At 35.5% G+C, this 21,552-nt stretch overlaps 1 protein-coding gene across 1 annotated transcript in view; it reads left to right on the top strand.

Moving 5' to 3' along the window:
• LOC107557674 (AF4/FMR2 family member 2-like) overlaps nt 1-1,888 on the top strand; it is a 233,432-nt gene extending 231,544 nt beyond the window's left edge. Inside the window, exons 14-15 of the mRNA XM_016241161.1 lie at nt 1,426-1,519; nt 1,769-1,888. Coding sequence (XP_016096647.1) covers nt 1,426-1,519; nt 1,769-1,888 — 214 coding nt within the window. The remainder of the gene's footprint in view (nt 1-1,425; nt 1,520-1,768) is intronic.
• Nucleotides 1,889-21,552: the final 19,664 nt, after the last annotated feature.

The following is a 21,552-nucleotide window of genomic DNA, read 5'->3' as shown; positions in this document are numbered from 1 at the left end:
AAAAAAATCCAAGTGAACATCAATCAGTACTCAATATTAATTTAAACTGCTTTAAATATGACTGCTGCTTATTTCCTTTGCACTTCAATACTGGTCTGCGCTTGACTGTAGTCACGTCTGTCTGCTTATTGAGTTTATTTAACCCATCGCAATTTATTGGAACTGTGTGAACTATAGTGACTACTCACCTTAGTGTTGTTCTAAAGGCTTATTACTTAATAACACAAAAATTTAAGCTGGATTCTCGTTTTTCGTTTTTTGGGGGAAAAAAACAAAAAAGGAGCCATTTTCTAATTTTTCCACTTTCAATATTAAATCAAAAAACAAATGATCGAATGATACACGGATTTAATTTGACTACTAGTAGTATCCAACAGTAGACATACACAGGAGATATTTGTGTTTTGTTTTGTTTTGTTTTGTTTTGTTTTGTTTTGTTTTGTTTTGTTTTGTTTTGTTTTGTTTTTTGTTTTTGTTTTTGTTTTTGTTTTGTTTTGTTTTGATTTTGAACATTCATCTGAACACGTCATTTCAAAAACATTCTGTGATGAAAAATGTAATTTTAAACATTTCTGGAATAAAACTGATGGCTCCTAAAGCCAATTTAATAACACTGGGGGGGGGGGGGGGGGGGGTTCATATAGAAGTAATATGAAAACATAAGTTGCCATGACTTACTGATATGATCTGATATGATTTTACAGTGTAGCATTTTATGCATCCTAACTGTGCACAATTAAATAATATTTTAACAAATCTTGTACAAATTTGGTTAAAAATGATTTAGGCTTTATTTTGATATTATCTATTTATTTTCTTCCCATTTCTTCCCATTCTTCAAGTTCTTCATTAACACTTTACATTCCAAGTACACTAAATTACACTAAGCGCCAAGTACACACAAAAAAAACTTGATTGTACGCAAAATTAGCGGTCATAATGGAAATTATGCCACAATAGTGGGACAGTCATAATTTGTGTATAGATGAATATAAATCATTTTAACTGAGTAAATACTGAAATTGTTTATGTCATTGTTTTGATTATAATGGATTTGAAAATGCAATGAAATTTATTATGAATTTTCATATCTTAAGATAGATTAGATAGCTGGCTCTGGGACAAGAATAAAACAATAAAGTCCACACATAAAGGCATTCGAAAACAAAAAATAAACATAATAATAATAATAATAATGGCATGATAAATAGGTTTAGTTTTATTAAAATCCAGTTTTAATGTAACTTTCAGATAACCAAAAGTTAGTGTCAATAAAAATCAATCCCTTGGGCATAAAAAAGCAAAAACATCCAAACATTGCCTTGCTTATGCTACACTAATAGTCCTAACAGCATCTTTCAATACTCCTTGAATACGTTTTGAAGGATTTTAATAGAACTTTAATGAATATTTTCTCTTTTCTAGCAATCGTTGTTTGTCACTTCTGTACTTGCGAATGTTCAAGCTGAAGAAAGATCATGCGATGAAGTATTCCCGCTCACTAATGGAGTATTTTAAGGTACGACCTTGCCTCTGTTTCTTTGTTTATTGTAATTAAGAAACAGCACTAGAAATCTTCATATTGGTTTGAATAGCTTGTTCTCATAAATTCTGCATGCCATTATTAAATCAATTTATTCATCAATTCCAAGCATGCATTGTCAAACTGTAAGCTAATTATGATTAATAATGTTTGCATGAGACCTAGCATGTTTGCATCTGGCGATTATGTGCTGTGTTTATAACGTACGTTTTCTTGCTCCCTCAGAATTCTGCAAAAAGTTCCCAAGCACCTTCGCCGTGGGGAGCCAATGGAAAGTACGTGCATTTTGCTCTCTTTGTCCTTTTGTATTTCTGCCAGCTTGTGAAAAGATTCCATCTTGCTTGAGAACAGCTCTCCTGAATCTTCTTCCCGCTGCCAAGTGGGGAAACATATAGTGTGAGATATGAAACCTCAGTCATGGTTACTTGACATCAGTGAAAGGACATGAAGAGATGAACTCTGGGAAAGCAGCATCACTTCTATGTCAGCACCATGGCAACTGAGTACCAATGTGGTGAGGCAGTGCGAGAGGCGCTGTGTTTGACTTTGTGTGTGTGTCTGATCCAGCCTCTAGCTGGACACTACCCAGGCCCGCTGTTCGGCTGCCAACCTGGCTGTCAAAAGCAATTTGCTTCACTGGCTCGGCCCCTGCAGCCACTACGTTAGCAATAAAGAACCAGCCGTACCTGCTGTAGCTTTGATCAACACATCCATCCTCAACCTCCTCCTCATCCTTTACCATCAGGAATCTTTATCAGCTTTCTTTTCACCTTGGAGGGAGTTTATTTATTTTAGCAGAGCCCTGAAACCCACTATGAATGGGCCCGGCTGTTGACAGGGTGCATAATTTAGCCGGCCGAGGCTTGAGTGTGTTTCAATTTATCAGTGGATTACAGGCCACTGATCCAGACTGTTTGGGGTGCAGCACTAAAGAGACTAATGAATATGTGTGCCGATAGTTGTCTGGAGGGACGACAGTGTCTGCAGGTTACTGTTGATAATGTACTGAGATACTGATTAAAGGGTTGTTGGGTGAAGATAAAGAATCTCATGGCTGGTGGTAGCTTGTGGAAAAGAAATGCACTTAATTGGACTGAATAGGCACTTATAGCGTACTTCAAATCTTAAATGTATTTTTTTTTTTAACTGGCCTTGCAGATAAAATAATATTAATGAAATAAAAGGCCTCTTAGGAGAATACACTTTCTTGACTATGTTTCTTAACACACAGTGCACTTTGAAAAACTTTTTTGAAAGGTGTAATAATGTCAAATTAGAAGTTTTACTTTAACCCTTTCTCTGTCAGTGTCCCGCTGGTGCTCTTTTTCTTTTTCTGGTCTTCACAAAACACATATCGTTGGAAAGGTTTGAGTGTCAAGGTTCCATATTTTGGTGGTTATTTCATGATATAAGTAATTTTGTGGCAGAAATGTATACGTTTGTGACAGGAAAATGCATTAAAAAAATTCATTGGAGTTTGGGGGTCAACTGGTTGCTATTTTTGATATAGCATCTAAAATAAATCTCACAGGAACCTACATTTTTGTAATATCAACTTCAAATTTGGAACATAACTTATTTAGACATATGGCTTTGATTTTATATCAATTTTATATTGCTAACTATTTTGTAATATATATATATATATATATATATATATATACACAGTACGTTTTACAGTAAACTTAAAGTACATTATAAATAATTAGATAAAATATTTTTTTGTGCTTTAAAGAAGTACGCTTATTTTGATGTGCTGACCAACATACTAAAGCACATGTAAAGTACTTGATTATAATGTTATCTGATATTATATTGAAAGTTTTCGACAGTTTTTAATTGAAATGTACTAAACCGCAGATGCATCATTATGAATGTGCCATTTCAAATAAATGACATGCACGTTTTAATAGAAATGACATTTATTTGACCATAAATGCTTAACAGTATATTCGGCAGTACAACTATATTAAAAGACAATAGAATTATGAAAATGATGCTAAACTAAACCCTAATCCTTACTCTAACCCTGTATTAAGTACATGTCGTTAATTAATATTACTCAGTATTTAAATATATAATTACACTGTAACACGAACACCTTAAAATAAAGTGTAACTGCATTTTCATTTCATTGTAAATAACATGTAATTAAATGTATGGTAACATTCAGTTTGCACTTACTGTAAGTATATTCTTTTTCAAGTTTATTATTTCCGTAATAAGTACCCGTTTTTCAAGTATGCTAAAGAGTACTTCTTTTACACAAGGGTAGTCATTGCAGCCAGTTAACATATGATTTAAGTAAAGCTGTGTTGCACAGGATATTGAGCCAATGAGATTTCGCTGTGGGTGGGGTTACTGAGCATAACATAAAATAAACAGAAACCAAGCAACAACAAAATGTCTTTACATGTCCCGCTTGCCACTTACATTTGATAGACAGGAATGCGCAAGATCCATTTTAAGCGTATGGAAAATGCTATGTTAGTTTGAAATGATGCGGAAATACAGCGGATCGGATTTCGGGGCAAAAACAAAAGTGTTGCGCTTATAATTTTGTTCAGTGTATAATATATATATATATACAGTATATATATATATATATTTACAGTGACTTTGTTGGTGATATTAAGCAACACTTTTATTTAAAATTTTATTTGGCCATGAAGTTTCCTAAAGACTGTCCATTTCAATGAATTGGTTCAAAGCTCTGTTTCAAGGATTGCAATATTTTTTAATCAAAACTTTTTCTAATCTTGACAAAACATATTGTTGGAAAGGTCTCAAGGTTCCATATTTGGTGGTTATTTTGTGATAGAAGAAAATTGTGATAGAAAATTTAAACATTTGTGACAGGAAACAGCATTAAAAAAATTCAGTGGAGTTTGAGTCTTACCCTATTAAAAAAACAATTTTGTAAAATCAACTTCAAATGTGGAACAGAAACGTATTTATGTCTTTATATATGGCTTTGACTTTATAGCAATTAAAGATCCTGAAATATTTAGTAAAATATGTATTTTTTATAGAATAAAAAATGTTCAGTACAGTACATTTTCTTTACAGTAAACTTAAAGTACATTTTACATAATTAGGTTTTAATCTTTTTTTATATTTTGTTGTGAAGAAGTAAACAAAATTTCATTTTCATACTGTGAATTGTTGGTGTTTATAACTGAAAATGATTCATTTTCATTATGTATTTTCATTAAGTGACATACAATTTGGAAGACGTGCAAGATTATTGGATCAAATTTGACAAGATATGTCAAATTTCTGTGTTTCTACTTCCAAAATATTATGTTTTTTTTCCCTCTAGCAAATTTGGAGTGAAAGTTGTTTCTACAACAAATGTTTCAGTCTATGCACGTTTTCTAGTGAGAAGTTCTTTTTAAGCTATTCCAGAGAATACTGAGAGCAATCTGTACAATATTGTCAAAGGTTTGTATCATTTTTAGCGCACATCTGTCTTAGAGAGGCAAAATTAGTTCTTCGCCTACCATTTTTGGGGCTTTTATGTCTTGCATCATGAAACAATCATTGAAGTAAATTCCCAAATTCTCCCAAAATCTCTCTCTTGTGGATAAATCTCATTTATCTTCGCTGTCATACTGTATATCTCAGCGTTATATAAGAAATTCACCTCTCGCACTTGCAGCATTATCAGTGATTCAATGTTTGATACGGCCCACCAGAGAAATGAAAAAGCCACTATGTTAATTGCATTTGAGATCTGATGTGGCTTGTCATTTCCTCTCTTTCTCTCTCTGTGTCCTCTAGAGGAGACTAATTAAAACACTCTGAGACCCTGCGTGTTGTGCGAGGTCTCCCCCGCCTCAGAAATCAGCCGTAATAAACTCTCTCAGCTTCCCCTCCTCAGTGTCTTTCCTAGAACTGAATACTTTGGTCAGAATGATAGCGGGATTGGCTAATTATGACAGTATCAGCTCTGATGCAGGTCCTCAGGCGCGTACATGACTCTGTCATCAGATACCTCTGCTATCTTCCTGCTAAACTTAAGAAGATTGACATTGATGTCTTTCTTTGATTTTCAGTGCCCCAATTTTTTTTTTCTTAAGATGAATTGCTATTTTGATTTATTTTGTCTTTGAATTATTATAAGAATATTGTTATTTACATCTTTATTTTAGAATTATCAATCATACCCTCACAAGAAATGTCATAAGATTAATTCTTAGAATCTTAATTCTTTGTAAGAATGTTCCTAAGTGCAATTCTGAAAAAAAAGACCATTTTAAATATTTTCTTAAGAACTTCTTGCTGCAGACTCACTGATCAACTCAATGAAAAACACCTTGAAAACATTCTTTCTGCGCTACAGTACCTGCAAATGACCTTAATAATCATAGCAATAATCATAATAATAATCATAGAGCCTCTCTCAAGCAGTGTTGATTCAGTTGCATCTTTCTTGTGCTCTGTCTAGAGAGAATGCATAGTTTTTAGTAAGAGAACAGAATTTTGCAAGTGCTTTAAGACCTTCAAAATACAGCAATATAGTTATTTTATTTTATTTATTCAGATATAACTTTCAATTTTGAAAAAGTTACACTGTTCATGTTCAGCAAGTAACATTTTCAGAGTAATATTTGTGTTGTTTTGTTAGAAATAAATATGTAGGTTTCATTAATTCGGGCAATTATAAGTCAAATGAATTTAATTAAATACTATTCATTCCAATGGGGTCAATTCTACTTGAGGGTAATTCTCAGATTATACTGTGTGTTCTTATTTTACCAATGATATATTCAAATAGGATTTCTCATCAGCACTGAACATACATTTCAAATAATTTCTCAATTTTGAAATAAACAAAAAGGGAAATGCAGTAAGAACATGGTAATAACATGGTAACATTCAAAACTTCACTAATTAATGACAAGGTGCTGATAAGATACAATACGGTTTTAGTTAAAAAATGTTGAGTTTTTTTTTTTAAAAACAATGATTCAAACAGACCCAGAATTTGAAAATCATATAAAGAATGCATTGCAGGGTTTATTTACAATGATTTTTAAGAACATCCTTTTTAGGAATTCGAATTCTTCCTAAATTTTGTCTTCAGAACAATCTTAAAAAGATAAGAAAATTTTTAAGAAATGTGTTTAGGAATACAAAATATTCTTAACTTTATTCTTAATTTTGAAAATAAAAAGAAAATAGCAGTTTTATATATATATATATATATATATATATATATAGGGACAGAATTAATTAAGTCCATCTTCCACTTTTTAGAGCTCTCTAAAAAAAAACAATCACTGGCAAAACATGTTTTTTAATAAAATTCATGATTTACAATTTATCGACAATTTATGAAGAACTGTATTTTCTCTGAATACATGACTAATTTTGAATGCCGTCACTGGACCCATTTTTGGGCCAAGATGTTGAAGTTAGCCTGCCAGCAAGTTGCATCTGCTTTATTGTTGGTTTTTGCTGTCAATGGCACATAAAAAATGTCACTTCATGTCAAAAAGGTTAGCAGCACCTGTTATACCTATGTAATTTACCGTAGTTGTATCTAAAAAATAATAATAATGATAATAATAAAAACGGTTCCTCCCATGCTGACAATTGCACTGTGTCTGTTTCTGTTCTGACAGAGTTCTTTCTGGAGCTGGACTCAGTAATGGAACCGTTGACGCAGCACAGCAGCATGACAGAACTGGTGCGCTACATAGGCCAAGGACTGCACTGGCTTCGGCTTGAGGCCCATTTGTTATAGTGCTGGCGCTTCCACTGTGCTCTTCCTTTCTCTCTATCTCTCTCACTCTCTTCCTCACCGTTCATCACTACCTCCACCATCTTTGCCATCTACAACCCTCCAGAGCCCTGAGGGAAGTCAGCAGTTAACCACTAGCGAGCCTCAGAACTGTGCGTTATTCCCTGGAGGGTGCCATGTCCTCGTTCCAGCTTGATTCCTGTAAGAGTGTGTCAGGAAAGTCTCAGGATGTCGTAGAAGGACGGAGCGCTGCTGCATCGCATCACAGCACTACGGGAGGCTAAATGTGTGCATCTGTTACAAGAACAGGATCTGTGATGGTAGCAGTGGGCAAGTTAACAATGTTGTTGAGTAAAAATGCAGCTAGTAACCTCTGTGATGTAGGCCAGGCAAATCGAATTCACTTTGTAAGGTAGGATGGGCCAGAAACACACTTCACGCAAGTATGCAAAGACAGTCATGAATGCATAATCAACATATTACAGGTGTGCAATACACGTGAACATTCTTACACCATGTCTTAAGTCGCGCCATGCCACAACAGCTTGAGGCTGTCTACACTGGACGTGACAAACCGCCCGTTGCAAATCATTTAAACTTTGTGTCAGTACGTCATAAATCGAACGAGGCAGCAGTTTACTGTCAGGGCTTTGTCGTGTCGCCTCATATACAGTGTAGACAGCATCACTGATTATAATGGGTTCTATAGTATTTTGTCGCGTTGCGTTGCCAGTGTAGACACAGTGTTAAAGTGTGCTACTTTGGCAGTAACAAACCTCGGCACATAAGGGGCGATAAAGTTCACATTAATCAGGGACATTAAGTTTTAGTCCTATATTTAAATGTATTCAAATTAGGCTTTTTTTCATTATTAAATCAGGACAATTGTATCTCCCTGACATTTCTGACTTAATCCTTTAAAGAAAAGGCTAAATTAATTATTATTAAAAACGTCACTTCAAGTATGATTTACATTTTTATGTGATTTTAATGTAATTAAATGTTTTAATGTATTTTTTTTAAGCGTTAAATTCTTTAAAAGAAAACCTTAAGTGTTTTTTTATGAAATTAAAACTTTTATCATTTTATTCAAGGACACATTCAATCAAAATTTACAGTTAAAGAATCCTAAAATATCACAGTTTCTACAAAAAATAATGACGCAGCACAACTGTTTTCAGCATTGATATTGTTGATTTTTTTAGCTTCAAATCATCATATTAGAACGATTTCTGAAGAATCGTGTGACACTGAAGATTGGATTGGAATATTGTCTGCTGAAAATTCAGCTTTATCGTCACAGGAATAAATTACATTTTTTTAATTTTATACTTTTGAACAGTCATGTTTGTATTTATAAATTTGCTTCACTGCTTATTAATATTTGAAAAACTCATTCAAACATGTAAGGAAAAAATTCTAATAAATTCCAATGATATCTTTAAACTTAACTAGGTGATCATCAAACTGTTGCTTCACTACAACAATAGTTAAACCATAAGAACATTTTCCAGTCCTTCTGCTGGAGGGCTCTAGTGAACAGGATTGGACATGTTTGGTTTACTCTAATAGCCGCTATATCGCCCCTGGTGGCATCGCTGAGAAAACACACACTGGCTGTTGACAGCTTTCAGAACATGACACATGAAATCCAACTCATGTATCTGACGTTCACATACTTGCGTTGAGTATATTTCAGGCCTTACCACTGCTAGACTGAGATACACAGGAATTAGAGTGCAGATAAATGAGCTGTTAACAATGCATCCATCTCAAACGCATATATTCACCCCATCTGGAGATTCACACGTATCCATTTGAAATTGTGCTTATCTGTCGAGGCTTTTGTGATGACAGTAAGGGATGGGTACGGTAGTCATCAATTCTCTCAAACGTCACCATCTTTCTATTTTACTGTGGCACCATGACAGCTGGCTTCAGTGTAAGCAGTATGATAGACTCGTTGGCTTCGCTCCAAAGCTGCGTTCTCTGAGACAGACTTCACGTCTTGTGTTCACAGCGTCAGAGGCTGATGGGAGATTTCCCTGTGCAATTAACTTATACTTATGCACATATGACAGATTGATATCTTCTGACGGGGGTATCAGAGAATCTTAAAGATTTCTTTCCAATATGTACCATAATGACTGTGTTGTATATGACAGCTACTTTAACTGTTCGGTGTTTGTTCGATCTTGCATGTTAATGCAGAGAGGTAGAGGTAGAACTGAGAGACATCAGCGTATTTCATGAGCACTATAAAGAATCAATGTGTTTTGTCCAGTTTTTTCGGTTGAATCCAGCATCTTTAGGGCTGGCTTGATAACATTTAACATTAAGTTGATATCTATAGAGAGTTTATTAATGCTTGTACTTTATTACATTACATTTTGCTATCTCCAGAGACACTCCCAAACAAGCAAGGTCAGAATTTTGCGGCCTAAATAATTGCATCGTGATCCAATCACAAACCTTTTTTAATCAAATGTTAATTTTCCATGCATAAACTCTACTGAGGAATTTAATGTTAAATATGATGTGAAAATGTTGATAACCTATCAAAGGGATACAAACTGTTTCTTCTTGCTGGTCTGTTCATAAGTGTGTGTGTGTGTGTGTGTGTGTGTGTGTGTGTGTGTAGCAGATTTTCATTGGCAGGGTGTTCATTGTATTGTAAAGCTTCATATATCTGTCAGTTTATCACGTGAGTGTCAGAATGTGAGCGAGAGACGGGATGTATGTGTGAAATAGACATTTCACTAAGATTATTCAAAAGTGCCTGCGTATCCAATGGAAATTTATTAGAGTCTATATTTAAGGATGACAATGGATCTGAATGATTTTCCATACCATATTGGTATATCCAATTTTTTCTGTTTTCATAACATGATTATTTATTTATTGTCTTTGTAAAAAGGGCGGTTGTGAAACCTGTTTTTCGCTTTAATGTTCAAGTACATTTCAAATTTTCATTTTCTGCTCTGATGATGATAGAAAATGACTTAAAAGTGAATGATGTCTACGTGCATTTGAATTCTTCACATATTGTACAGCTGAATATACATCATATACATTTCTCATTACCTCCTTCGTGGATGTTTCCTGGGCGACTTTCACATAACATAGTGAGAAATGGTTACTGTTCAATTATGGTTTATAGTGCAATACTCACTGTAGCACACAAATAGCAATACGTCAGGATGAAGTATACAAAACATCTTACAACAAAATGAATTACAGAGCAAAAGTAAGTCAGAGCAAGTTTTTGTTGGAAGACTTTATTCACTTCATAGACTTCCTTTGATGCGAGGCAAAAGTATCATTATGCAAATAGTGAAATTGTCCTTCCCAATATTACCAGCTGTTTTCTTACTTGTATGGAGTGACTTTTTTAAAATGTGAATGGTTTCTGCTGCATCTGTTGCTGTGTTTGTTTGAGTTATGCCAGTCTGGCAAAGAAATCTGTGGCCCTCTGGCAGTTCATCAGAAACCAGCAGCACTGACTCACTCTAGCAGTGAAGTAAACAACCTGCTCTGCCTATTAGATGCACCTCTAATGCCCCCAGTTTGTCTTGCAATGAAAACAACAGTTGTATTCTTTCTGGAGCTTTTTACTCACTTTATATGCTCTTCCTGAATTTGGAATTAAGCAAGTGGAGAAATACATTTGGTCCAATACTGTGCTAGTACCTGTTCAGACTTGGTTTTAAAAAGAAAAAGAAAAAGAAAAAGAAAAAGAAAAAAGGTATTTTTGATTTATTACATTGTTACAAATTAGTTATTACAATGTAATAAGGCAAAATTCCACTGAGGCGTCAAGGAGTTTATATTTATTTTCAGTTTGATTAATAATAGGTGGGAACATTACCGATATGACAGTTTAAAGAGATATAATTCACTTCTCATTTGAATATTACCTTACAATAATATAAATATCGGGGGGGTTTTTTGCATCAAAAGCTGGTTGTTTAATTGAAAATCAAGGTTAAAGATTTAACCTTGTATAAGGGGCATTGAACAAATACTCACCAAACCAGGGCAAATAAATATTTATTGTAATCACGTATTCTAGAATATATTCTAACATCTCGTGTATTTACAAAATTGTATGATGAATAATGGTCTGAATATCTATACATACAGTTTGTTTGCAATCAGAAATCACATGAATAGAGCCTAAATCATCAAGGATGTCCATAAAAGAGCCACAAAAATCATGTTTTATCTCAATACTGGGACACATAACATGCTTTTGCAAGGGATTAGATATATATGATGTTGCTTATATTGACTTCGGTAATATTTAATTAAAATTTAGGACCTCACTGTATCATACTAATTTGAACATTTTGAAACTGTCTGAGAAACATATTGATGATATCAGTTAATAAGGGCCACAAACACAGCTATGTGATGCAGAAGCATACTTTCATTTGATCATTTAGCGTTTGCATTTGCTGCCGAACCATTCAGACCTCTGCTTTAACAAAGCTTGAAGGTGTTTACTTTTTAAATAATCACAATGTATTAGCAATTACCCCGCGTCTTTCTGGGGTAGCATAAGGTCGCTTGGATTGTGTGCTTCTGAATGAGCTCTACAACGATGAAAAAGCCTATCAGGAAGGACAATCTCCAATTAAAGCAGGCTCAGCTGGAGGCTTTCTATTTGCTCTGCGAATTAAACAGCTCCTTCGTTACCGTAAAACACCACATCATGTCGTCAATTAAAGATCTTCCAATTCCCACACCGATTAGCAGGCGGCATGTACCATGGTATGTTTAAAAAACTGACATTGGCGCCTATAAACAAAATATATAAAAAAAAACTTGATTTGTATTCAACTTGAGCACTTCTCTGATTAAAACGTATGAATATTTTGCTATAACATAAGTTTAATGATTCCATTTATTGCCTATAGACCATACAAAATGTCATTGTATTTAAATGAACGTGTTACAAAGTCAGTTTCTAACTTCATCAGAGATTTCTTTTTTGCAAATGCCTTGTTACTAATGTAAACTGTAGAGAATCAAAGAACAGTTATTTACAGTCTAGTTCTGTCCGTTTTGTCTTTCTCTGTACAGTATAAGGTTGTGCACCATGATTTGTCTTCTTGAGATTGTAATCACATCAAGGTGTTGCATTTGACCCTAAAACACATCCACAGCTTTGAATCTATGAAGATATGCAACATCTCTCATTGCTTCCATGTCATTTGAGTCTGCCTTTCTGCTACGTTCTACATTTTCAGTTAAATCACCAACTGGAGAATCTTATTGTTGGATTTTTCAATCAGAGTGTACAACTGGGTAACACTACAATGGATTTCTTACAGAAGAAAGGTATTTACACAACAAGGCAATACTTATGGTGGATTGTTAGAAGCCATTGAAGTAACCAAATGAAAGGCAATGTATTTGAGTATATTGGTGGCACAGAGTGTTCGAAAAGATGTATATGCCAGAGCTTGTCAGGGTCACTACTGGCAAAATCTAAAACTGAAATTGGAGCAATGTCCCAAAGAGCAGTTAATCTCGATTGAGCCTTATGGGAAATGATAGCATTTCCTTTCCTTGTGGTTTCAGAAATGCAGCCATCATACTGTTATTTAAGGAAAGTTTCAAGGTTTCATTTTGATTAAATATGCAAACTGATTTCTGTGGGGGGGAAAGAACTTAATGGCAAAGAAAAAGAAGTTTCTTACGAGTTTTAATGCAGCATGACTTTCTACCAAGTAACTGTCATAATCAAAGTTGCGTTTAATTAATACTCGATTTCAAAGACGTCAGTATTGTTATATGTTGTAGACATATTTAAACCTATCAGAAAGCAGTTCTGTGAAACTTGCTCTTTATAGAAATGCCTCAATGCTACCTATTGCCTAAAAGGATGTTGGTTTGACATTATGAAAGAGCGGGATTTCTACTTCAAGTAAAGGGCCTTAATCTTACAAAGGTATTGGCTGTTGGCAAAGTTGTACACATTACTTGCAATGACAGAAGATTTCAATGTTCTGGCATGCTGTAGAATTTAGGTTTTTGTTTTGTTCCTTTTTTTTTTTTGTACAGAGCAGGTAACCTGCAGTGCTTTGAATTTATACATTGTATAGTTGTACGAATTCATTTTAAAATGCGTTATGTATCAAAAACCTTCCTGCCTGGTTAGCTTTGTATTTCTGATGTGTTGCACAAGTCCAGCGATTTTTTTTTATTAATCTTTTTTTTTTTTTGCCTATTGTACGTTTATTTTATAATAAAACTGTCAAACGTAATGAACAAAACTGAGATGTAGTTATGTTGTTTTTAAATGTTTCATGTCTGTATAAAAATGATGAATAAAAATGGTACGAGCCAAATTCAAAAAAAAAAAAAAAAGTTTCAAATAATTTCTGACCAAACATGACTGAATTTGGGTTTTCCATCTCTTAAATGGTCATAAATGTCACAGAAACCTACTGTGTCTTCAACTTCTGAATAAACAAGACATAAGCAACCCATCATTGTAAGCGGAAGAAACGCATGACTCGTAATGGGAGATGAATTGCATGGAAATTAATTTTAAATGGTGAGATCTTTTTCCTGGGCATCTTGAACTGTCTGAGACATAAAATACTATTGGATATGACAATTGACCACATTAACCTTAAAGCACCACAGTAAATAGAAATATGTTTCCCAAGACAGACCCAGTGAACTGAAAAATAGGTCATGATGCAATGGCTTTGTTGGTGTTCGCTAAATGTAGGAGGAGAACATTTGAATTTATTGCATGTATTTCCCTCATAAATTAAATTCCAGTCATCATATATACTTGACATATTTTCATTTAAATTAGACTGTGGTTACTGGGCCTCATAACAGCATTCTGCTTGAATATAATGCCCTCTTATTTATTCATCACTGGGAAAATTTGCATGCTCAGACATGTCTTATTAATTTATGAGCCTCTTCTTGTGTGGGGAAGCGCTGCAATTTTGTAATTTAAGCCATACAATAATATAACTTTAATATAATAATGTGCCTAATAAAATGTACCTTTTTCTCATATTTTTAGCCATGGGTTCCTCCCATTAAAAAATGCTCCAAATTATGTGTGCGAAAGACTTTTATTTACTTAATATGAGCTTTTCATTTCTTCCTGGCACTGAGCCACCTCCTTGACAGTTAAGATTTATTGATTTAATTGCCTAAGGTAACCATGCAATAAAATCATTGCAAAGATAAATTTCCATGGTGCTGTGCACAATCAAGGTAATTTTTCAGACACTATGGCTACATGTCTTCAGGTTACAGGTGCAAATTTATAAGTCAGAGTACGTCATTACCAAGGGACAGTTTTAGCGGTGAAAGGTGCAATAGTTTCCTGAGTGATTGTTTCCTGAACTTGGCATTTGTTAATTGACAGTTTCAATGGTGAGGTAAATTTATAACATGACCAAAACTGATTATGTTTCTCTTTAGGATTCAGAAATGTGCTAATTATGAGCAATTGTTTTGAGCTCTTGCAAAAAAAAAAAATTCAATGTTACAAACTATAAAAGCAAATTAGTCAGTTTGAGAAATATTCTGTCTCATTGACTTCAACCCTTGACTTCAGCCACAGCCATATCACCCTGTAGCCCAAGACTGGTTGCCCACTGAAGCTAAACAGGGTTGAGTCTGATCAGTATCTGGATGGGAGACCTCCTGGGAAAAATAGGTTGCTGTTGGAAGAGGTGTTAGTATGGTCTGCGTGGGTCCTAACGCCCCAGTATGGTGACGGGGACTCTATACTGTCAAAAAGCACCGTCTTTCGGAAGAGATGTTAAACCGAGGTCCTGACTCTCTGTGGTCATTAAAAATCCCATGGCACTTCTCGTAAAGAGTAGGGGTGTAACCTCGGTGTCCTGGCCAATTGCCCCGCCTGGCCTTTGTCAATCATGGCCTCCTAATAATCCCCAACCACTTGATTGGCTCTATGACTCTCTCTCCTCTCCACCTGTAGCTGGTGTGTGGTGAGTGCATGGCACCGTTGTCCTGTGGCTGCCGTCGCATCATCCAAGTGGATGCTGCACACTGGTGGTGGTTGAGGAGAGACCCCCCCCATATGATTGTAAAGCGCTTTGGGTGTACAACAATACACAATGAAGCACTATATAAATGCATTATTCATTCATTCAACCCTTTTTTTATATTTGGTGTCTGAGACAGATCACCCAAAAATTATAAATTTTTCCACCCCTGTATGAGTAACGATGTTTAGCTGCATGCTGCTCTCTTTCATAAAAACAGTGGATGTGGACCAGCTTCATAAAGGACAAAAAAAAATACATTTAATCATTCAACATAAGCTTTTATTCAATGTGGCTTACAACTGAGGAATAGCAACAGAAATGTGTCATATGAGAGTCAGCAATATTCACAGTATTACAAAAGCAAACTAAGATAATAAGAGTAATGTATTTTTATTATAGTTTGCGCTCAGAAGTAGCGCAAATATTAGGCAGTGTGAATTTATGTTTGCGTCATTTAAATGCAGTTGATACTCACACTTTGCATTGTGTAAATGGCAGATGGTCCTCTGTAGCATGAAAAACAAACGTATTCAAATTGTGAAGAAAAAAGCGCTCCCATTACAATGAATGGAGCTGTCATCACATCAATGAATTATAAACGTACTTTATTATTATGAAAATACCAGAGATGACTTGAAGAACATAGATAAACCACATATTGTCACGTTGTGTGTTTACTGTCTTCATGTTTGATCAGTTAAAGCAGGGTTTCTCCAAACTCGGACCTGGAGGGCCGGCCTCCTGCAGGTTCAGCTCCAACCCTAATTCAACACACCTGAACCAGCTAATTAAGGTCTAACTAGACATACTGGAAACTTCCAGGCGGGTGTGTTGAGGCAAGTTGGAGCTTAACTCTGCAGGACACCGGCCCTCCAGGTTCCGAGTTTGGAGAACCCTGAGTTCAAGCGTTTCTGTCTTCTTTTTATTCAGTCACAGTGATAACTGGGATGCCTTTTCCAGGGATTTCCTGGAACGTCATGAGTTCTATTCTATTCTATTCATGAGTTCTATCTTCTGTGATGCATATATGGAGTTTGTGAACTGCATTTGTTCAAGAATGTTTTGAGTTTGACCATTCTGGGTTTGTTTAATACTCTGTTTGAGCATGAATGTATTTTATTTTGCATTAATATAGCAAAACAAACTGTTAATCCCCTTTTTTGTTCCAGATTTTTTATTTTTTATTTTCATATTCAGTGCTATTTTAAATGAGCCACAAACAAGCAAGACTTAGATAAGTAAAAAATAGCATTTCTAAATCAGTAAAATGGCAAATATCATCTTAAATAAAGTCTTGCGATGCAAATTGTAATTTCTGGCCCTTTACATTTTATGTGGTTTAAATGGCCCCCTTGGCCTCTGAACTTGAGTAGCTACCCCTGGCTTTAGAGTGGCATTAGCTTCAAGTTCTTTTAGCTTCAAAATAACTCATTATGCTGCTTAATATTGCAAACTGGTCATTTTTAATGTATTTTCATAATCTTCAAAACGTTGGTTTGTAGTGTAAATAGTTTTATAATTTTTATCGTTATTCAACAGAAGTTTGGCACATTCACAGAAAACAGTTTACTTCCGCGTTGAAAAATAAGGTTGTTGATTAATTAAATTAAATTTATTTAGCGTATTGAAGTCTCTCCTTCATTGACATCCATTAAAAAAATGGCCTCTGATCTCCTTTTCCATGCGTCCGTTGCGCTTTGTTGTTGTGGTGGTGGTGGGTCATTCGAGAACAATTTGCACATTGCGTCTGTCATGTGACAAATGAATGAAAGGCTCAGGTTAAAATCTAAATAAAATTAGTTTAGGATTTCATGACCCTTTAAGTATCCTACTCATGGTTCCTAAACGTGTTCCCCATGAATTATCTTTGGCTGCATTATAATGATTTCCTAATTCAAAATTGACCAAGATTGCATAAGTGGACGTATTCGGGGAATTTGGCTGTTGAAAATATAACATTTAACATCACTCACTGAATGAAATGACTTGAATAAAGATTAGTTGATTAACAAGATCAAATGAGAGCGTCAGTAAAATGATTCAGTCTTTCCATTAGAGTTCCACTCGCTTAAATGAAGGGGCTCCAAATCTGCACACAAAAAAAAAATCATAGAGATGCTTTAATCTTATAAAAGCTGCTTATAAAGCACATTTTAACTTGATTCCAATCACAGGTCTGCCATGATAAATGTTAAAATACTTAGAAACCCATTTTTGGCATTATATGTAAACCTTGTCTGTATTGTATTTATTAGCTCTAGTATTATTAGTATTATTGTATTTTACTTGTGTTGCCAGTGTTTGTAATACAATATATCAATGTAACGCTTAAATGATCAGATGGGATTTTAATAAGTCAGTGGAGCATATTAAAATGATTTTATGTGAAAATAAGAGGTTAAATTCAAACTTGCTATGCATGTTTGTTATTACACATAAATCCTGGAGGTCTTTGAGATCCCAACCATAAAGGTGTAATGGTTCTGCTGGTGTGCCCTAGTTGGCCACCAGATGTCACTGTGTGTTTGTTTGAGCACATGGCTTGTTGTGTGTTGTTGGTGCCATGTGCTCTCCTGTCTATTGTCTGACCCCGCCCGTCTTGTTACCTCGTTATTGTTTCAGTTGCTCTACCTGTGTCTCCCTCATTACCCTCCTCGTTTGTCTCCCTATTTCTCCTTTGCTGCATACTATCCATCCTAAATAGTATTCGAAATTAGAATATGTGTGTCTCAAATCGTAGTATGTTGAAATGAGTATTCCAAAGGTACCTGGATGGTTTACTGCTTCTGGTCGAAATTCGAAGTGCAGATCTTACCCACAGCACAATGGGCCTCATTCATGAAACATTTGTAAATATAGGAGTAAATTCTGAGTAATTTGCGCGTAAAATGGACCTTCCCGAAAACTCTCCTCCGGATTCACAAAAGCTTTGTAAACATCAGATTTGATAGTTAAATATGTGTATGTTAATGAATTCCAATCATTCATAAATGGTGCGCTCATGCACGCTCATTCACAATTTGTCACGGTTCGCAGGTCTGTGGATTCCTCCTTTGTTTTGTGTGTGTCTGTGTGCGTGTTTTGCTGTCACCTGCGTTGCTGGGCAACTCATGATCACTGATTAGCGATCAGGGTCAACTGGTGATGATCAGCTGCACCCTTTATATTGAGTTGTTTGTTGTTCATTCCCTGTTGGATCGTTGTTTGCTCACTCTCGTTCTCTGTTCAGTGTTCTCCTGTCTCCCGTTTGCTGCACTCAACTCATTGTGGATGCGTTGTGGATGCTTCCTGTGGAGTGACCGCCGGACTATTGTGGAACCACCTGTTACTGTGAGGCACTCTTGCTTTCTCTGTGGAGTCCGTTGTTACTGTGACGGTTCTCAGTCATTTGCCCATTGTAGTCCCTGCGCTGCTGAGAAAAATTCTGCACCCTCACTTTTCCTGTTGTCTTTTATGCTGTGACTAGTTTGGTCTTCAGAAAATAAACCTTTGAACACTTGCAACTGAATCTCTAGTCTTTTCCTGAATTATCCTGACACAATTAGCATAATCCCCGCCAATGAATTACAGCTACGGAAATTGCGTGTCCAGGAACGCAGTGTAATATTCTGGTCTACTTTCTCAGGCTTGGCTCCAGTATATTGCATAAATGCAAAAAAAGACTAATAAGCCATATGCCTAACAATAAATATTCAATTCCATCAAAGCGTTTTTAGCCAGCTGAAAAATGTCAGGCGCTCTTCTGAAAACGGCCAGCTGGTTGCGCAGCATTTTTCCAGCTAAGACTCTTTGGTTGCTATGATTAGGAATATCCACTGCAGTAACGTATTACTGGTATCTCATTTTGAATAATATTACTGAATATAAAAATGCAGTAACCAGTAATATTAACTTCTCTATTGTTGTTCAGTTGTTGTACAATTAGGATAATTGGTTGGTGTAGCCCCTCATCCATTGTGACAGTGAAGTGACAGTGACAGGCGCTGTGTTTTATGCAAGGCTAAACAGTTGATCGCCTCTCAGCTACAAAAAAACTAAAACAGAGCAAACTAACTTGTCAAATATTATGATGGCGGTGCATCAAAATTCAGTGTCATCAGTTTGCCAAAAAGAACACAGAACGTTTTACGCACCATTTACACGTGGTAAGGAGCAGGTGCATGGGCGTCGCTAGGCCATTTTTAGCGAGCTATAGCCCCCCTAAAATGATTACTCAGCCCTTCTTAAAAATTTTGCGATTAGCTCCATAAACTGTACACAAATTCGTGATCGCCTCAGTCCCCTTTAAATTTCATATGAAAAAGGCGGCAGACTTCAGCTCCTCCCCATCTTTCAGCGCGTTCTTCATTCCGCAGAGGCGCAGAGCGAGAAACAGAGGACATGGTGTGTGTTTATCGATAGATTATAATATCTGCATCTGTGCAGTTCTTTGTCATAAAGACAGTTTACAAAATATCATGGGGGATCAATCGGTTTTCCATCTCCTGTAAAGTTTTCTCTGTGTTCACCCCTCATCACACCACAGGTGTTTTCTCCAGCGAAAATGAAGCCCTTAACACATAGGCTATATAAACACATACTATATATAAAACGATCATGTGTCCATTTTTATTAGAAAATTTTACTTTTAATATAAAACATATTAATTACAGTGCATATGGCAAATAGTTTTGCATACTTGAGCTAATGAAAGAGGGTTGTACTAGAAATGCAAACAGTAAAATTTTGTTTGTACAGCAAGCATGTGTGTGTGTGTGTGTGTGTACCTACTTAACCATATTTTGGGGACAAATTTGTACCCAAAAGTGAGCTAAACATGACAAAATCTCCAAAAACCTCCTTTTGGGGACGTCCTCATTTGTAAAACTGGTATAAAAAATAAAGTAAACAAAGTTTTTTTAAATTGTAAAAATGCAGAAAGTTTCCTGTAAGGGGTAGGTTTAGGTGTAGGGTGATAGAATGTACAGTTTGTACAGTATAAAAACCATTACGCCTATGGAATGTCCCAATTTAGATAGCTAAGTAAACGTGTGTGTGTGTGTGTGTGTGTGAGAGAGAGAGAGAGAGAGAGAGATTCAGGAAGACTTGTATGGCTTATTTAGTACTCAAATGTTATACCTATCTATGCAGTACAGTGGAATACAATAAGTTGCAAAATGCAATAAGTTTAGTTTACCACCTTTTTTATTTTATTTATATGTTTACTATTATTTATTATTATTATACCCTCATTGGGGGCTGAGCCCCCCTAAAATGAAAATCTTAGAATCGCCCCTGAGCAGGTGTACATTTCTTCCGTACCAACGAACATTTTGAAAATTTGAACACTTTCATGAATCTGAAAATTTACGTCAGAACAGCTTTACGAACAATTTACACAAAAATTCATTCTGCTCGTATTTCATGAATGAGGCCCATTGTGCGGTAAGCAAGAGAAGACACTTGACGTGGTTCATTGTTTGCTCCAGTTAATCATGCAGATTTATGCTACAAGCTTTTGTAGAATTGTACAGTAAGAAAGTTATTTCCTTTAACCAGGAAATTAACGTTCTTAGAATTGACAAGACAGTTGACCCTGAGAGGTCAGCTAAATATCTACAGCGGATCTAAAATATTCATAATTAATTATAACTAGTTATGATTAATTATTCATATTTCCCATGAGCTGATTCGTTACAAACGTATGTACTTTTTCTTCCCAAAAAAGGGCATAGTATAAGTAGGCGAATTGGGATGCAGCATTTGTGTCTGCAGTCCTGTGCTGCTGGTTCCTTGTTATGTGTTAGTAGTTCCTGTTGTGTCTGGTAGATGTGCTGTGCCTGCCTGCCTGTTTTTTCCCCTTAGGGTAGTTTTTGTTGTTTATTTTGTTTTACTTTTTACTAAATAAAAGCCCATTCTTTCCTGCATTTGAGTCCTCACCTCATCTCTCTTCCGGGACTATGACAAAAGGCAGTAAAGTCCATCTAAACACAACATCAGGGTTAAACGACTTTAACCTGAAAGCTAAGGAAAGAGTTTAACCTTAAGGGGTCAGTGAATTTCCACTTGCAATTTTATCATTTTTCCGTTTTACACCTATTAGAACAGGGGTTTTTTTTCTTGAACTAGCTTAACCATCTTGAGTGCAGCAGGTGTAACAAGTCAATCCCTATTATGTCACTTCATTGCCCAAAGGATCAGATAACAATTTAGACCAGGTAACTGTC

The sequence above is a fragment of the Sinocyclocheilus grahami genome, unplaced genomic scaffold, assembly GCF_001515645.1.
Source record: "Sinocyclocheilus grahami isolate Dianchi unplaced genomic scaffold, SAMN03320097.WGS_v1.1 scaffold614.1, whole genome shotgun sequence".
In the NCBI taxonomy this organism is placed as follows: domain Eukaryota; kingdom Metazoa; phylum Chordata; class Actinopteri; order Cypriniformes; family Cyprinidae; genus Sinocyclocheilus; species Sinocyclocheilus grahami.
Note: the sequence above shows the minus strand (reverse complement) of the source record. Positions and strands in the feature narration are given on the sequence as shown.